Source organism: Homalodisca vitripennis, chromosome X (assembly GCF_021130785.1).
Source record: "Homalodisca vitripennis isolate AUS2020 chromosome X, UT_GWSS_2.1, whole genome shotgun sequence".
Taxonomy (NCBI): domain Eukaryota; kingdom Metazoa; phylum Arthropoda; class Insecta; order Hemiptera; family Cicadellidae; genus Homalodisca; species Homalodisca vitripennis.
The window spans coordinates 90272713-90292333 of record NC_060215.1 but is presented as its reverse complement, the minus strand read 5'-3'; the positions used below and the strand labels follow the sequence as shown (position 1 = coordinate 90292333).

At 32.1% G+C, this 19621-nt stretch overlaps 1 protein-coding gene across 2 annotated transcripts in view; it reads left to right on the top strand.

Moving 5' to 3' along the window:
• Positions 1 to 15660, top strand: part of LOC124369335 (DNA-binding protein RFX5-like) — a 73198-nt gene extending 57538 nt beyond the window's left edge. The window contains exon 8 of one of the 2 annotated variants that reach the window (XM_046827301.1): positions 15331 to 15660. In XM_046827301.1, the coding sequence (XP_046683257.1) occupies positions 15331 to 15399 (69 nt within the window). In that variant the 3' untranslated portion in view covers positions 15400 to 15660. Of the gene's footprint in view, positions 1 to 587; positions 9833 to 15330 lie in introns of those variants that run through there. The other variant, XM_046827300.1, reaches the window with a different exon arrangement.
• Positions 15661 to 19621: the final 3961 nt, after the last annotated feature.

Sequence of the window (19621 nt, the reverse complement as noted above, 5' to 3'; positions counted from 1 at the left end):
TTTTAAAACAAAATTCTTAATCTGAAGTGTAATATGTCATCATTTGCCGGAATCACTTGAGCACTTTAAGTGAATTAATTTCTTGTTCTAACTAGAAAAAGGTGTTAAAAAATGCATATTTCAAGAATTTTTACTGAAAATGTGTATGATTATCAATTGGTTAACTCTTGTAGTTGAGAATACTATTATGTTAATGATTTTTGTTACTATTCTCTGAACTGGTTTATAAAATTAAAATTAATTGCGTACTGTTAAGCTTTGTAGTGTTTGAATGTTTTAACCTTTGCTTGTATTTTTTTAGTAACTACAAATTATTAAAATATAGTTCAGGGTTTTATAACTCTTGCTGTTGTAAATTATTTTTAAATTTTCATTCAACTATGCCATAACTAACCTGAATGTAACGTACAAAAATTAAATTGTTGATATTTCTGGTCGTATTTTAAATTTCACTATGGTATAGTTTTGTAAATATGGCTGTTTCATGGCAACTATATTTTGAAGAAATAAATATAATAAAAATTAACATTTTGGTCTCAGTATATTAGCCTAGTGCACTCTTTGTTAATTTTGGGATTCTTTTGCAGGTTGATGATAAAGAAGCATCTCTATCAAAGTCTGCAAAGAAAAAGAAAACTTCAAACTTTTTTAAATGTAAAAGTGAAAAAAGTTTTGGTAAGAAAGGTTTAAAATTGTTAAAAGATCCCACAAGTGCTCAAAGTCCACAAGATTCCACTGTGGCTGCCAATAGTGATACAAGCAATATCTGTGATATCAATAACCAAAAGCAGATTAATGTTGATACAATAGAAATCAAGAATTCCCATATTAACTGCTTTGATCTCAAATCTGAACAAAGTACAAATTTAGACAAAAAGATTAAACTTAATGGTAACAAATCAGCATCTGTAAAAATGACGCAGATATCAAAGAAAAATAGTGATACCAGCAGAGTAATCAGGCATAAACTTAGAAAGTCATCCGAAGTAAGCAATCTACCAGCTCCCACCGAAGATAATTTTGGTATAGCTTCAATAGAGGAGGAACCATTGCTAGAAGTTAAATCTAGCATGAAAGAGGTATCAAGAAAGGAGAAAGCAGGCAATAGTTTAAACTTTTCTGGAAAACCTTCACTATCTAATGATAGTAGACAGCTAAATGATAACTTTATTCGGAATATTAGTATAAACATTGACATCAGTGATACACAGGATTGTGATCAGAATGATATATATAATGATGATTTAGGCTACTTAACTACTGAAAGCTTGCATGACTTCTTGCAAGATGAAGGTAACTCTCAGGAACCAGAAGAAGAGCTACTTAAATATTTTAAAGATCCTGTAAAGTCAGAACAAAAAGAATACAATGACAAGAACATTTCTCAGCTGAGACTGCTCTTAGAACAGAATATATCAGAAGAGGCTATTGGAAAATTTCGCTGCCAGTCATCCAGCTTTAGTGAAGAAGAACTTTCAAAAACTACACAAGTAGATTTAAATAACTACCTTATGTCCTCAATTCAAAAAAACTTAATGCAACCTGCACAAAAATCGGTATTTACTGCTGCGCTCACCAACAATAATTGCAAGAGACGTGTAAGTTTTGAAAACAACATTCCTGATTCATTTCCTCAAAGCCCAAACATTTACAGGAAAAACTTTAGTTTCACTCCAATTTCACCAAGACCTCCTACAATATCAAAATCAAATATGAACTTGAGTCCCTTTGTTTTTCCTCGTGATACAGTTTTTCGAGGTAAGCTCTCCACAACAAATTTTAATGGTAATTCTCAAACCCAGCCAGCTCCTAGCCCAGTTCTCCAAACTGCTCTTGTGCAAATGTCCACGTTAAAAAGTTTGTCTCGATCAACATCGCTCTCCAGCACACCTTCTCCAGTCATCAACAACTGTTCTTCATCATCCAATAATACTGTCCTCAAGGGCAGATCCACACCTCAGGATACAAATCAAGAACAGCTAGAATCTCTCAAATATAGTCCTTTGATTTCACCAAGTTCCTCGTCTGGTGTTTTCCTTTCACCAGCTTCACCCATGTCTTCTTGTAATTCTCCAGTGTTTAGTTTCCGAAAAAGTATGTCCCCTGTCAAACTGCCAGATGACACTAAATCAGTGGCAAAGCCCACCTCATCTCTTTTACAATCCCTTTTGTTGACTGGAAAATGCTCTGAAATCAACATTCCAAATAAAAACAAAATTAGATATGATACAGTAGATGAAAGTAATCAAATAAAAACAGAGCCACTAGCTGTTGACGTTTCCCAATTTTCATCTCAATGTCCAACTTCATTTAGATCTCATTCTGTACCTACATTAACCAGCAGCGAAGCCATTTCTCCAAAATCAAATACATTACCCTTTCCTGTTTCTATCTCAAAAAATAAAAAACTGTCTTCCCTTGAAATAAAACCCAGCGAATTGTATGTGTGGGATTCTGTTTTAAATGGATATAAGAGAGCTTATGACAGTATATTAACAGAGAATAGTTTTGAAAATGAGACTATGCATGATGGTAGTGAAATAGGAGGAAATGAAGAGTCGATGGAGACTGTAATTTCAAATTTATGTGAATTTTTAACTGACAATGAAATTGCAAGAACCAATGCCACCGAGCCTTTGCGCATTTCCAGAAGTCAACCCAACACACCTGTTGTGTACAATGAGTGTTCCAACAGCAGCCGAGATCCAATTGTTTCTGCACTTCCTCTGATGTCAGCCTCAAAATCATATCCTTCAACTCCTACAGCTTGCACATCTCAAATGGTTGACATCACCAACTTGTCAGCCAAGAGGAATATTATACCATTATTGGATAACTTGTCAATTCCTGGTCCTTCATTTTCTGATGATATAGAACTTCACCTGAATAACTTGGCTGACCTCTCGGGCTGTGGTGATACTTTCAATGAACTGGCTCAAGAAGTAGCCAGTACTACAGAATTTAAGGAATTGCAGTAATATGACTTAGTCACAAAAATTTATAAACATTAATTCATTATGAGTTTGAACTCCTGTAGAGAAAATAAATAGGCTCAACAAATACAGGGACTTCAGTTATCAAGGTAATAATTATTCTTTTGTAGCTTCCAGGCTGTGGTTACTAAAACAGTGATCAAAGTAATCTGTATATTAAATCAACACTGAGGATTTGTTGCCTAGAACTCCTATTTGTTTCTCTTTATCAGTTTCCCATTCCAGTACAAAATTCAGGACTCATTTTTGTCCTACTGTTTGTGTTAAAAATATGGAAAAGTCCTACTTGTTATACTGCTTTGCTTGCTTTGGCTGTTTATACTGTTTAACTTTATTCACATTATTGATAAAGATGTTCATTCTTATTTATTAGATGATTTCAGGATGATCATTGCCTGCAGTTACAAAAGCAACTAAGATAAAACATAATCTCGCTTGTAGTTTTTTAAACATTTTTTTACATTCTGCATTTTTATATAATATCTTCTTATGTTTTACAAGTGGCAGTTATAAGTTTCTATGTATAAATGTTCAGCTAATACAAAACAAGCTTCCATCTATTATTTTTAGCTTATTAAAATAATCCAATTTTTAAATTTTTACAGCATTGTAAGTTTTTTTATATATGATGTCCTATAACAATTACATGATTTTTATACCCTAAAACTAACAGAACTGTTGATCAAATCAGCTGATAACTTAACTGGCCATTTGGTACACCTTTGTTTTAATTTTATTACAGTACAAACAAATTAAAGTGTAAAATAAATGTAGATCATCCACTTGTCTCACAGACATGTGAAACTAACTGTCCTTTTGCAATATTCCCACCTTTGTCTGTCTAAGGTGTGTGGAGATGATTCACTACGAAGCTAAAAGTGAAACCAGATTTATTCAGAGCAGCGTAAATTAACCAGACGCAAATGATTTGGTGCTATGTGATTTTGCACAAAGAAAAGCCGATTTTATCTTTTTAACATATCAGTTTCCCATAGCAGTTATGGTACAGAAGTATATTTAATGAATCACTTGATGTTATGCCACTTTACCCAATTTGGACTGTGTGTAAAAATGTTAAGCAGGCACCTTTTTACTATATAATGTAACTGGCATTCAATTGATAATGTAATGTAATCAGATTGATAAGTCTTTTGATGTCACATACACTTCAATCAGTAGCCTACATATTGCATAGTGGTTAGCATACAGTGATCACTTTGTATTACATTTTCACCAGTTTCCGATGTGTGATTACTGACTTAGTACTGGAAGTCTGTTATGCCTCCTTATTCGTATTGTGAGACATTAATTTGGTCATAATAAACTATATATATATAATCCTGATTGACGATTATATGTTCTCTACTTTAATAGTCAATAATTATATGTTAAGGGTTTGTCCCTTAATTACATAACGTTAAAATCTGACTTTACAGACCCTCCCTACCCCCCCCCCCTTGTAATGGTAACTCTAACCCCTGTCAATAATTACGTAATGTTGCCACCAACACCCTCTCTAATTTATATTATTCTAAAAAGTGTAATATAATAAAGACAATTTTAAACTCCAAAGTAAACCGTGATTTATTACTATAAAATTAGCATTCCATTACTGTAGACCATAGTTTTGAACTGTTTGTTTATTTTTAACTTAAAATCTACAATTGAACTGTTTTTCCTGCCTTCCTTTCTAGTCATTTTAACTAAAATCCAAATGCAACCATAATGTAGCAAGACACTCACTACACCATATCTATGCATAGCACTCACTGTACTGTTACACTTGACTGTAATGCACATGCATTGACGGATGATTCGGCATCTTCTTGCTTGTCGCACCAGTCACTCCTAATATTATAGACCTCTAAGTGATTCTTTTTTTACCAACTTGCATATTTGAATTTATAATGGGTTTATGACTAGTTTATCCGTAATATGTTGCAAAATTTTATCTTCTTCAAAGAATTTAAACTTTTTTCTGATTGCTTTTATTGAGGATGGGGGGGATATAATATTAATCTTTAATCTTTGGAAGGAAATAAGCAAATTTTGTGAACGTATTCACGGAATTAATTTTTGTTGGAGTTAATTGTTTAGTAGTTATGTAACACTGCATCAGACCCCTCTCTCCACCGTAATGCTGCCAAAACCCTCCCCTCCTGGGGTATTACGTAATTCAGGGATGACCTCTAAGACAATGACCAATTAAAAGTTCTAGCTCATCACTAGTCCTGCAGTTGCTCAGTAAGTATTTCTCTTTAACGCTATAACCAAGAATTAACTTCTTAACCTACTCGTTAGCTTTTTTTATGCCCAATATGATAATGTATACTTACTTTAATTTAAGCCAAACATCAATCCAACGGTGGTGGTGAAAGTTAGAAAATGAATACCTAGTCCACATGTTAGATTGGAAAAAAATTATTTACATGGCATAGCCGTAATCATTGTTGAACTGAAACTTAAAAATCATTGATCTCAGCTTTTCTAATGTTACTTTATAAGGATGTTGCACAAAATTGTGATAAATATATGGAACGGGAAAGGAAATTACTTTTAAAATGAAGTGAATGAAGTGTCAAATGTGCCTGTGTACTATCAAAAAATTATTGTATCCATTTATTTTGTTTTGTTCTTGGAACTCTAAATACCAAGCCAGTGCCATTTTACAGAGTCATACATTTTGTTAAGCAATGTACCGTCTTCTACATGGGACCTGTAACTGCCTTAGTCTTCTTTTTGGCCACCAGAACAGAAGACATAAGATTGCTCTCTCCTATCAGAATTATTATACATATTCTGATTTAACACTAGAAAATTCCAGACTATATCCTGTGTATAATTGAATCAATTTGGAACAAATCCTTATTTATCCTTTTTTTTAATTGTAAAATATGTTATTTATTTTCTAAACATAATGCACCTTACATGAATTTTTTTTATCTTGGTCAAGTAGGTGGTATTAAGTTTTAAATGTCAAGTTTTTTAATGTGTTTAGGAAAATGTTTTCCCTACGAATACAACCAATGTAATGCTTTTTTTAGAGACTATTTTTTTAAAATATTGTTTACCACTTTTTCTTCCATTTGATCATAGCATGGAAAAGCTATGTTCCACAAGAAACAGAATTTGGAAAAGCCGGATCAAATTAAAAGCCATAAAATTGAGAATCTGGAGACAGATATATAGGCTACTGAAGCGAAGAGACTGAGCAGAGAGCTAACCCCCATTACAGACAGTTGCAATTGCAATTTGACTTATCTCAATCTATCAGATTTAAAGAATTATCTGAGTACAGTTTAATGCCATCCTCAAGAAAGTCAACAGTTTGTGTTTGTGCTAAACACAGAACTTAGCACATTTAACAAAGTAATAAAAAAACTGTCTTTTTATTAGAAGATAGATTTAAAAATTATTAGCTACCCTCAAAATTTCCAATTTGAGCATGTGGGCACATTGAGCCATGCATAAAAAATGTACATGTTTATGCCTGATAAGTACATTATGAGTGGTTTTTCTACTCCACACGCTGGATGATTTTAAATTAACCCTGTAGCTCATAAGACTGAGGACAGGATGCCTAAGACAAAATGGAATAGAAGAGGCAGCTGTTGAAGCTGAGAATGAAACTGATTGTCTATTAGAGGTTGAAACCAAGCAGCTGAAGAGGGAATTAAGGTTGTATCATTAAGGTTAAGATCGAGTATTAAGAAGTGGCAAGTGGAGCAGCAGTGTGATTTAGTTTATTCAGAAATCTTAAGATGATAGCTGATATAGTAGGAAGAACAGACTTACCTTTACCAGATGGAAGTTGTTCCTCTTCTTAACACATAGACATTAAAATGAATATACAAATGATATTTTATATCCACTTAGTACTTTATTAACCACAGCTGTAAGTGACAAAGCAGTGTGTTGGTTAAATTTGGAGAGGTATCAACAGAATCCACATTAAATTTGAAGGGGTTTTCATTAGAAGTTACTTAATTTGAGCCTGAGGTTAATAAGATTGGTTTGCTGAAGTATGAAGAATTCTGTTTGAAGACTGAATATATATAAATATAGTTCTTACAATTTTATCGAAGAAGTTTGTCGTTTTATAACAAGAATTCGCATATTTTCTGTGTTGTATCTAATGTGATTTTTAAAATATTGTTTTTACATAGAGAATCCATTATAGAGAAAATAATCAGTGCAATTTAGGGGGTCGAGCAAAGAAGCTATAGATTTATGTAAACCCATCATAATTTTATTCTGTTTATTTAGGAAATGTATTGCAATATCATTAGTCCATCTTGAAAGAATTCTGATTTCTTAATGACGTGATGATGATTGTAATATTAAAATAACTATTTGTTATTGTTTTGAAACATACTTTTAACTTACATATCTAATAAACATATCTGGGAGGAAAGGTGGCACAAGTGTGGGTCATAAGTCTAGGTTGTTAATGAACAGGTTCTGGCGTGCTATGTAGTTACCACCTAGCACAAGACCTCTTTTTTCATCACAATCAGGTCACCCACATTGAACTATATTCTATATGGATGGGAAGGAGAAATATTAAAAGATCTGTTGTCCCTTAAATATAATCACGTAGTTAACATTTCTTGTTTGTCTAATGTTTAATATACAGATATAAATCTGTAGAAGTTTGTATAGCATATCTACAAGCTATTTGTTTGCACACTTCCTAGCAGCTTTTGTGTGAAATATGATCAGTTAACATTTAAAAAGTATGTAGAAACAATATTTTTTAATTAAAATAGTGTTTTATAATAATTGTTGGATTAGCTAATAGTACACAATTTTCAGCTCTCAAGAGAAGCTATAAAATGTTGGGCATTTGAAGCTCATGTTCTGCGTAAATGATTTTTCCTAATTTTAAATAAAAAATGTAATATCTATAACAGACTGTTTTCACAGCACACTTCAAATGATGTTATATACTGTTAGCACCGCTTTATTGGTGTCCGAATACAAAGTTTTTCCAGCAATCCCTTTATATACTTAATGCAGTTTATTTTTCTTTATAATCAAGAAAACAAGCTCAATGTCAAAAAGATCAAGATAACTAACTGTACATGTGCAGAAATTGTTGCAGTTTTGTAAGTAAAAAATTAACAAATGTTAACCACTGTTTATGATAAAAATTACCTGTAGCTAAAAACAGATTTTATAGTATTACTTAAATACAGAATTTAATAATTTTTAAGTCTAGTCTTATATCCTGTTTTACATTTTAAGCTGTCCATAATATTTGTTTCACATTTTGTATAATATATATTATAAAGTAATTTTACTGTTTTATTTGTATAGTTGTGTTATTTATTCTGGCACAGAGTTATTTACAAGTATCATAGTTAATGTTATAGATATATCTATTAGTTTTATATGGATAATTATCTGTAATTATTTCTTGTTGTATTAATTTTCTTCTATCAATTGCATTTTTAAAATAATTTTAATGTCTTAGTTTTAATTATCATGCATTTAACTCACTAAATATGTATATTTATGATACAGTTTGTTTTTTGTTAATAAAATTGTAAGAATCAAACATTTTGTATTAATTAGTTATAACAATGTTACCTTAGCTTGTTAACATGTTTTTCATGCATGTTTAACTCAGTGTAGTTAACATTATATCAGTAAATTACTTTGTATCCATTGAAGTTCAGTACATACAGTCTTCAATGTTAATAGTGTAAAAGAGCCTTTTGTGTGTTTTTTTAATACATTAAGAATTTGTTAAAAATTCATTTCAATATAGCACTTGCTTGAATAAATAAAATGTTTAGTTTACAAAGGTATGTAACAATTTTTGTATTAACAACAGCAAAATCTTGTTATAAATCTCTTAATAATCCTATTATAATTAGTAGAAAATCTCTTGGAGTTTGCATTTTGATTTCGTTTATAAAATGATTAATCATAAAAAATGTGAGGAGTTATAAAATGTTAGATAAAATTTCACAGCTCATTAAAATATGTGAATCAAACTCATGCATTTATTATTTATAGTTGTATATTCTTTTAACATTTATTAAAATTTTAGTAAATAATGCACTTCTAAATATTTGAATTGAGAATTATAAAAGTGATGTAATTGTATTAAAAGATTTCCTTTTTCAATGCATTTTAGTATATTTTAGAAGACAAGTAATCAAATAATAATTTAATACAAGTAATCTAACCATTGATTGTCCCACATTACTATGGTTATACAAAAAATTTAAAAACATTTAAAATTATTGAATGCAGCAAATGTTGATAATATTGCAAATAGATGATAATCTAACATAAAACACATTTGTCCACTACACATACATGGATAACGTTAAATCATTTGTTCAAAGACTTTTATTTACAGGAATAAAAATACATTTTAATGTTTGAGCAGTAAAATATTATTTATATGTTTATGTACAACGTTATATCCCTCCATCGTCAGCTAATGTAAACATTTAGCTAACCCCTTCCCCTCCTTGTCTTACCTGAACAGTCTGTGCAATGATATACACATGCAATTATTGTTCTTACTGTTGTTCTTTGATGTGATTAATGATAGTAATTTATATAATAATAATACTGTAGTTGTTTCTAACACTGTTTGAATCATTATATAATTTATTAATAAAATTAAGACTTAACATGTAGTTGTGATATTAAATAAATATTTTATTCATAATCAACAAAAATAAGATTGATGCCACAAGCTTGAGTATTGTAGATCCAATATAAGACTGTTATTTTTGTAGAAGGAAATACATTAACTTTTTGTTATGAAAGAAAAAGGGTTTTATGATGTTAAAGTAATAAATCCATTTTTTACCTTGTTTGATGTATTTTTATTCATTGTATTCTTCCTGTAGAATATTAACACATTAATACTTACTCCTTTCACATGAGATTGAAATGTGTGTCACATATAAGTAGCCAGAATTGTATTTTTTAAATTTAGACTGTATTAACAGTGTTTTATAAGTACTGAATACAATTTTTTTTTAATACATTGAATTTACATTATGACGCTAAGTCTTATGACGCTACCGTGGTATGAGTACTAGTTCATGACATAACTAAAACTGAATTTGCTAAAGATTAAAGTTTTGTGTTTAACTGTTCTAATAACTAAAGAAAGTTGTTGAAGATAAAACATAATATTATTTAACTAATACACCACAGTTACTTTATTAGCTCCACTGAGATATTTTTTATGATTTTCATACTATTAAAAAGTGTTTTATCAGATTGTTTGCAAAGTACTCTCTAAAACTATTTTTAAATTTTGATTGAATTCAAAATAATCGGATTTGTTGGAAGGCCAGCTACTGCTTTCGAGTACTTTGAGATATGAAGGAACACAATTCTTCTTCATAATTTCCATTACTTTTACATGATGGCTCATTACTGCTTTTTGTTAAGTTGTGCCTCTTGAGGTTGTTAATTACACTGGAAAGCAATTGTTAATTCGTCATATGACATAGGTATGGTGGGAAGGGTTTAATCAATGTGAGTTCAAGTTGCAGACAAAGAACAATTCTCTATGAAGATAAAGTCAAGATCCATTGCATTTTTTGCATAATCCATTTACATAGTACAGTGTCTGCACTAGAGGAAGGTAAACTAGAGCTAAACCCAGCATTCAAATTGTTAATAGCTGTTTGTTTTGAGTATATTAGTTAATGGATTATGAATTTACCTTCTGACGGTCCTTAAGTTTGCAAAGTTACATACAGGTCATTTTGTTCCATAGACCAAGGTTGTCTATATGTCAGTAACACACACTCAGACCGCTAGGTCACATTTTCCTGTTTTCTGCACTTACTGCGATAACACAGCCTACTGGACTGTTCGCTCTCAACTATGAGGACCGGGAAATGGTTATCTTAGACCTGCTCTTAATCCTCCTCAACCCTAGATCTCGCAATTAGAAATTTCCTTAGTGGCTGGACGCTTTTAATGTTTTGAAAGCATTCTTTTAGAAATTTGTAGCAAATATTTTTTTTTTTAATTTTTACTCAGTCCATCAAGTATTTGGTATGTCTCATAAAATTATGAAATTTATTTATATACCAATAAATACTACATATCTTGTTATATATTAATTTTATAATGATAAGCGTTACATCTGTACAATTTTTAAACAGAAACTGAAGTTTCGCCTATATTCCTATACAAAAATATTTATGCAAAATGTGAGATAGTAAAAACCAAGATATAACCATTTCTTTTTCAAAACTTATAAAGTCGTCATCTTTAAACTGAGAGATGTCAAAAAAGTGCAAGAAAAATAAAAATTGTGAATAATTGCCTAATACTAAAAAGCGTACTTTTGTGTCTGTACTGCCAATATTGATTTATGGAAAATGGTGCAGCTTTGGCTAATATACAGTTACAGTGTGATATAGTATAGTAGTAAACAGCCACAATAGCTAATTCAAACAAGAATTGGTACTAAGACAGTACTTACATGTTACTCGGATAAGTTCTCTACCAATAAAAGTTTAATCTCAACCAATAAAAGGTTTCAAAATGGCAACTATCCGCATTTGTGCAAAATCTCTACATAATACTAATTTTTAAAACATGCCTTCTATAAAATATTAAGTATAAATTAGTCTTTAGTCAAATCCTGTATTTATTTTTTCATTTACCATAATCAATTTGAAACTACCAATTTTGTTTATTTTATTTTTGTGTTTCAAGATACAAATACAAATAGATACAAATAGGGATGGATTATTTTACAGATTAATCCAAGAGATAGAGAATTTTTTTATGATACAATTTTATAAACTACATCGAGAGGTCAAATTCCCTTTCTAACTTAGATGGATAAGTAGACTCCTGATATGGCTGTTTCTTGAACAATTCAATTTTATTGTATACTTCTAAAACTTTTGAACACTCGCAATTTTAAGATCCATTAAAAATTAGTAAGAATAACAGAAGCTGACAGACAGACATAAATTAATTTTTCTAGTCCCTCAAGTGATGACTCAGTCAATAAATTCATAGGCTAAAATGGAGTATCGAAGGACCCAATGTAATGTAACAAAGCCCTTACCAACCAATGTACCAAATATTACATGTTAAAATATTATATGAATGAACCTGAGTCTGTTTACAAATTTGTTTATTCTTGGATTGACCTGCACCATCATTGAACTCTGTGTTCCTTTTATACAAATGTAAGTTTATACAAAATTTCAATCCTAGAAGTCAGTTCGTTTTCGAGATAACATGTGGACAGAGAGGCACACAAAAATGAATGACTGCAGACCCTTGAGAAAAGACTAAGCTGATGCTCAGCCAATAACTGAGAAGTGATCTAATCATATTTTTTTATCTTTTACAGGAATTATAGACAATAAAATTAGGAAATTTAGACAGTTGTAAAAACAGGATCAAATAAAAATGGCTGAATATGAAAAAGGTGAATGTTTTACAGTAAGTATGTTAGTTAAACATGTGATTGTTTTTAAGGAGTGACATGATTTTTGACTTGAGAAAACTATATTTTTTAAGAAACTTAGTTTTAGACGATGACATACTTATTAATAAAGTTATTCTTTAAGGAATTAATTATTTTAAAATAAGACGCATGCCAATTCCTTGTCTGGTACATCCAGTAAAATAACTTATTCTTATCTTCAACCATTTTACATAGGGCGTGATTGTAAGATGACTAATTTCTGTGTTAAATGTGTACCGATTGATCAATTTCTATTAATTTTTGTTTTTTTCCTGTTTTTACATTTGTACATAGATAATTTATTAATTAGATGGTTAGAATATTTATTTAAACCTCACACCGATTTGAACACTTAAATTGTTATTCCAATTAGGGTATTGTGTTTTTTATTACTCTTTTAGGGTATTTCATTTTTTATTACTCTTTTATATTATTGGATAATGATGATTTTTAGTATTTTTCCAGTATCAAAGAATAAAAAACGTTAAAGCATATAGCCCAGGTCACATAAAATGCTCTTGTCAAGCGCTGAAGTTCGTTCTTTCCATTGTAATTTTCACATCTAAACATGTTTTGAACAGTTTATTTCTCTTAAACTCATTAGTACAACATTATATACATACGAGGGTCAGTCAAATATAAACAGGACTTTTATTACTATGCGTTCTCAGTGCTGTTTTGTTTGTCATTGTAGCCATGTCTGAACAAGAGGTTGTACCTGCAGTTGCGCAACGAATTATTATTAAGTTCTTGACAAACGAAGGTGTTAAACCAAGTGAAATTTTTGTTAGACTGACAACTCAGTTTGGGGATAAGACTTTATCACGTTCTCAAGTGTACGATTGGGTTAAAAAGTTCAAAGGCGGACGTGAAACAGTTCAAAATGAAAGTCACAATAGGCGTCCAAGGACCAGTTTGACTAATGAGAACATTTGTGCTGTTCGTGAACTTATTGAAAATGATCGACACTTAACGATAGATGAAATTGCCAGTGAAGTGGAAATTAGTCATGGTAGTATGCATTCCATCGTCACAGAGCATCTGGGTTTTCGGAAAATTTGTGCAAGATGGGTCCCTCGGCTTCTGACTTTCGATCAAAAACAAACCCGGAGAGACATTTGCCAAAGGCTTTTGAATCAGCTTGAGAGAGAGGGGAATGGTTTTTTAAATCGCATAATAACCTGTGATGAAACGTGGGTCCATCACTACACTCCTGAATCCAAAATGGCGTCAATGGAGTGGCGAAGGAAAGACGAAACTCGCCCTGTGAAAGCCAAAACACGGTTGTCTGCTGGGAAAGTTCTTGCCACCATCTTTTTTGACTGCAAAGGCGTTTTGCTTATTGACTTTTTACACGAACGTCGTACTGTGAACGCTGCTTATTACTGTCAACTTCTTGAGCAAGCAAAAGCAGCCTTTCAGAACAAAAGGCGTAATCAGCCAATCAGAGATGTCATTTTGCTTCATGACAATGCTAGGCCTCACACAGCTGCCTTGACCCAAGAGAAATTACGCCAAATTCATTGGGAAACATTTTTTTTTTTTTTTTTTTTTCCTTCTGAGGGAAGAGGACACTTTGTCCCCGCACTTAGTCCTAAAAGGACCTTTGCGCCTCCCTTACTTTTATTTGTGCCCTCAAAAACCGAGGCTTTTGCAAAAACCAATCAGATTTAAGGGCTCCTGTTCTCTGATGTCCTTGGGGCTGAGGAGATATGCTCCCAAGTATCTTTTCCTAGTCTCTACGATGGCAGGACAATCCAACCAAATGTGCTCTGCTGACTCCTCCTCCTCTCCACAGAGTCTACATTCGCTGCTCCTACTAAGGCCTACCTTCACAAGGTGCTTCCTCAGAGGGCCATGTCCTGTCAACATTCCTAATATCAGTCTTATATCCTCCTTATTCTGGTCTAGGAGAGCTGTCCACCCTTTTGCATAAGGAGAGATAAACATTTTGGATATTCTTAAACCCGAGGCTCTGCTCCAATTCTTGTATCTTGTCCTCTTTTCCCAATCTTTAACCAGAGCTTTAATGCTGGAGAAGGATATTCCACAACCTGGCTCAGGCCCCACCAATATGGATTCTGTTCCCTTTTTGGCGAGGATGTCCGCTTTTTCGTTTCCATGAATTCCTTCATGACCCGGCACCCATCCGAGTGTTACTCTGTTATTTGTTGCTAGCTCTGCTAGGGCCTTCCTGCATTCCCAGACCGCTTTCGAATTAATCGAACAGGTATCCAGTGCCTTCAGTGCAGCCTGACTATCAGAGAGTATAAGGTATGATAATCCTTTTGTCCCCAACTGTGTGAGTCTTCTAGAACATGAATCTATTGCCATGACCTCCGCCTGAAAAACTGAGGCATGTCTTCCTAGGGGCACAGCCATGTCAACTCCAGGTCCATGTATTCCATATCCTGCCCTTGAGTCTAGGATTGGGAAACATTGGAACATCCTCCCTACAGCCCAGATTTGTCTCCATGTGACTTTCACCTCTTTTGTCCTCTCAAAGAAGCACTTGGTGGAAACCGTTTTGAAAGTGATGAGGAAGTACAGGAATTTGTGTGCAATTGGTTCAAGACACAACCTCAAATCTTTTATGAAGAAGGGATGAAGAGGATAAGCTATCCTCACGCTGGGAAAAGTGTGTGAGAGTTGAGGGAGACTATGTAGAAAAGCAGTAACATGTAATAATTGTATTGTTTAGCTTTAATAAACGTATAAGTTAAAAGTCTTGTTTATATTTGACTGACCCTCGTATATCAATTCAACATTTAATTAAAGAAGTGTGCTCAACTTACAAGAACAAAGAATCAATATGATTAGCCTTATTGTAAAACTATTTCTTTGATTATTCCACAGCCAAGAACGTACAACAGAGCAAAGGAACAAACTGATAGAGGGGTAAGGGGACTGTCAGTGGTGGGGTGAGTGAGCCTCCACAAGCAGCCGGCAGGAAGCAGACTGAAAATCCAAAGGCGCAAGGTGTCTTTTTAAAAATCAACACATTAATTCTCTATGAATAAGTGTTTAATGATTTAAAAAACGCCAAATGTTAGATACTATTCTCCCAGAGGGATTGAACTGTTTTTAATTCTATAATATATAAAATTAATATTTCTTTATCTCTTATATTTTATACATGGAGAAAAACCACTTGTATTTTTTTAATTAAAAAAATATGTTAATGTTTTCTCTAGTCATATTTCACATACCTTTTGTAAAAATTTCAAATTGTTATCTTCAGCCATTTTCCATTGGGCCTGATTTTAAAATAATCCAAAATGACTACTTCAAATATATAAACTCCATCATGAAGTGGCCCACACAACTTTTGTTTTTTTTTTTCTTCAGGAAGGGTATCTTAAGGATTGTGACATTTTAAAATTTTACTCAACCCAAAATCGATTGTACCACCTTAAAAGACATTCACGTTTATTAGCATCTGAAATGTTTAAATAATATGATAAAAATGCAACGCATCTAAACAATTCTTGTTTTTTTATGTTATAATTTTGATTTTAAATCATTATCATCAGTCAGGTTGTAAAAAGATATGGAAATTATATTAAAATTATCAAAAATTAAAGAAATTGTGAGTTTAACAGTTTTTTCAACTCAGTGAGACTGATTGTGAAAGTACATCCGTTGCAATTGCAATATATTCCTTTTAAAGAACACCAAGATGAGGAACTTGACATCAAGTATACAGCTCAATTTACCATTTTTACAATACAACCAAGCAATCGCTTCTTTTTTGCGTCCCCAAGTCCTAGTTCATACGGAGGGCTACTATAATAAATTGTCAACATCAGCTGTTGATGATGAAGAACTTACAATTGATGCAGGTGGAAGTACATTTGTTTCATCTGTAGGCACAGGAAAGGAGAATTTTAATTTGGCCCTGACCCTTAGATAGATTATTCCAAATCCCCATTTAAATGTTAAATTTATCTTTATTATTTAATTAAGTGAAGGACAACATCAATTGTTTTAATCAGATGAATCCATAACATAGTGAAACAAAATAACCCTTAATGTAAACAAGAACAACATATATACAACAAAACTTTATGACACTGACACATTCAACAGTAATTGAATTTTTCAAAAGAATCAGCAGTAAATCTGCTATTGAGTACTGACCAAAACACTCAGTTACTTCCATTTCAGACTATATTCTGAAATGGACATGTACTGTGCACATATAAAATGTTGACGACAGGTCATAACACAAAAGAAACGGTGGACGCCTGAAGGAATCAAGGAGTCGATAGTGCTAAATCAGGTAACGCAGGATTCCATCCAAAACATATACAAACTAACCTTACCTTTGTGTGCAATGCAAATCTCTTCGACCATTGAGCCACACCAGAATCATGCCTTTGGCGAAACATAGTAGTATCCTGATAAGGTGGCACTGCTTGTCTAATAATAAATAATAAAACACCTTTCTAAACCTAGTTTACATTGTTATAAACCAAAATTAATACATAAAGTACCTTAGTTGAATAGGTTTTAATCTGCTTTTACCCCGCCCCTCCCACCCCAATTATCACTCCACTACACCCCTGAATAGGTGTTGAGAAATTTAAGATTTATTGGTGTTACAAGTGATATTGGTTTAAAAAAAATATCAAACACTTTCAGTGATTAAAAATCAAAGACAGTACATTAAGAGATCTGCAATCTCTTCCTAAGGGCCCTATCGAACCCTAAATGGGCAGTAGAATAACTAGGTTATTCTTTAAATCATACATTTCTTTATGATTAAAGACCATAGAATAACCTGGTTATCCTTCGAGCAGGCCTTATCACATATAAACTTTTCACTATGAAATGTTACTAAAAATTCATATATAAGCATGCGGATCAAAAGACATTGAAATTTACTTGCTATTAATTTCATGTATAATATACATATTGTATTGTATTTTACTCATATATTGTTTTATTATAACAAAAACGTTTTACTATGTTGTAAATCTGAGATTTGACGAGCCTCAGCTGTCAACGTAATTTTTTTAATTCTATATCCGCTCAAATAGGCAGACGACAACCGCCAGAGTGGCACCACTAGAAAGCTTAAATTATGCACTAAAACTTAGACAAATTGTCAGTTTTTGGTTATAATTCACCGTTTTAGACATTTTTACCTGGTATTTCTATCAAAAACTGGTAACCTAGTTATTCTACGGCAAAGTAGTAATTAATTTTATAATTCACTTCTTGTACAAAGTCAACTAACATATGGGATGAAAAAAGAAGAGTTGTTCTATTGACTTAAATAAACTGAACACAAGTTAGCTGCATTGTTTGCTTATACTTTGCCATTTTGTTGAGTTCGTGATGGTGTCACCATATTCATTAAGACTCCTGCTTAGGCTCTCACATTGTGTATGTGCACTACCTAAAAAAGCTATACATCATATCTAGAGCAAAAACGTTTAAACTTGTATACATTTAGACTGTAGAGACAACAAATCTATATTTTCTGGTACCTTTGAAAATGAATAATTTACCAAAAACAGAGAGTGAAAATGCATTGCTGGTTTATTCTTGGTAATTGTTGAATTGAAACAATAAAACAAAATATGTCCATTTTCTGTATATGTCTCTAGAGAACACAATGATGTATACATGACATTTTCATAAAGGCCGTTTGTTTTATGTTTTCAAAACACAAATGTCATTTTTAAGACATTTTCCTTTTACCTTTTTTTTACACCATCACTTTTTTGTGCCTTTAATAATTCAAAGAAGTATGTAATTTTGCCTAGCAATATAAAATAAAATACTTTTACATTTACATTTATAGGGTACAAAATTTATTTATATTTTCCTATGCACTTTTGGTTTGAAATTATCTCAACCAAACTGTCTCATTTCCGCTGTCATGATGTTTTGTAGTTATGATATAATCTCTTATACCGGTTGTACAACAAAGAGGTTTAAACGTTTGATTCTATATTACTTGCCCATTTATGCACCTAGCATTTTTAAACTCTACACAATTCATTAAATAGGTTTTAAAAATTTTCTGTGAAAATTTCAGCTCTCTAGCAATTGTTGTAACAAAGTGGCATTTTGAAAAACTATACAGTAGAGTCCCGTTAATCCGACCTAATTGGGACCGAGCCCTATGCGGATTATGTGATTGTTCGGATTAGCCAGAATTACAGAAAAATACGGTTTTAAACTTGAGATGGGTCTATTTTGTTATAGAATTATCAACATTGTTTATTAAAACATGTTTTCTGACTGTTGCATTGTATTTCTTGACAAATAAACGTGTTTGCGAATACTAAGCACATTTACCGTATTTAGTGTGAGAGTTCTATTGTTAAGCAATGTGAGCGTACTGGATATTGTACGGGTCCACGCGTTCAATAGTTGTACGAAACTACGCGTCATCCAATAGACTCTTCAATGCGACAGAAGACAATAACTGAATTTATGTCTTTTAACAATTAATATTGTACTCAATAATAATATCAGTACTTTTCGTCCAATTTTTGTTTGATTTCACTTCTTAATAAAGTAATTTAACTCATACTTAACCTATAAGTTTCAATTTGGTACTGTATTTAACTTCATTATTTATGTACTGTACCGTACACAATTTGTCTTAATCAAATATTGTATGTCTATTTAATTAAAGTTTTCTTTGTTTATGTACGAAATGATGCACCATTTTCATTTTTTATGTAATTAGTTCCTATAACTGTTCATTATCGTTATAAATAATTCCTCCTGGACCTGTTCGGATTAACCGACGTTCGGATTACACGTGTTCGGATTAGCGGGACTCCACTGTACTTTTTTTTTTTTTTTTTTTTTCAGAAAATCAGAAAATTAGAACATAGCCTATTAAAAAACCTACAAATACAGTCCGCAATCATTCGAACTGTAATCCATCCACAGCGACACACTGATAACAGTGCTTAACAAATGAATCATAAGCTCTTACAAAGAAATTCTGTGGTATCCAGAGAAGTTCCTCTTCAATTGATTGTTTTAATTCCTCATCATTATTGAAGCTACGAATATAAACTTGTTCCTTTAAGTAACCCCATAGAAAGAAATCACACAGTTAAATCTGGGGATCAGGGTGGCCAATCTAAAAAATCACTTCCACAACCAATCCCACGGC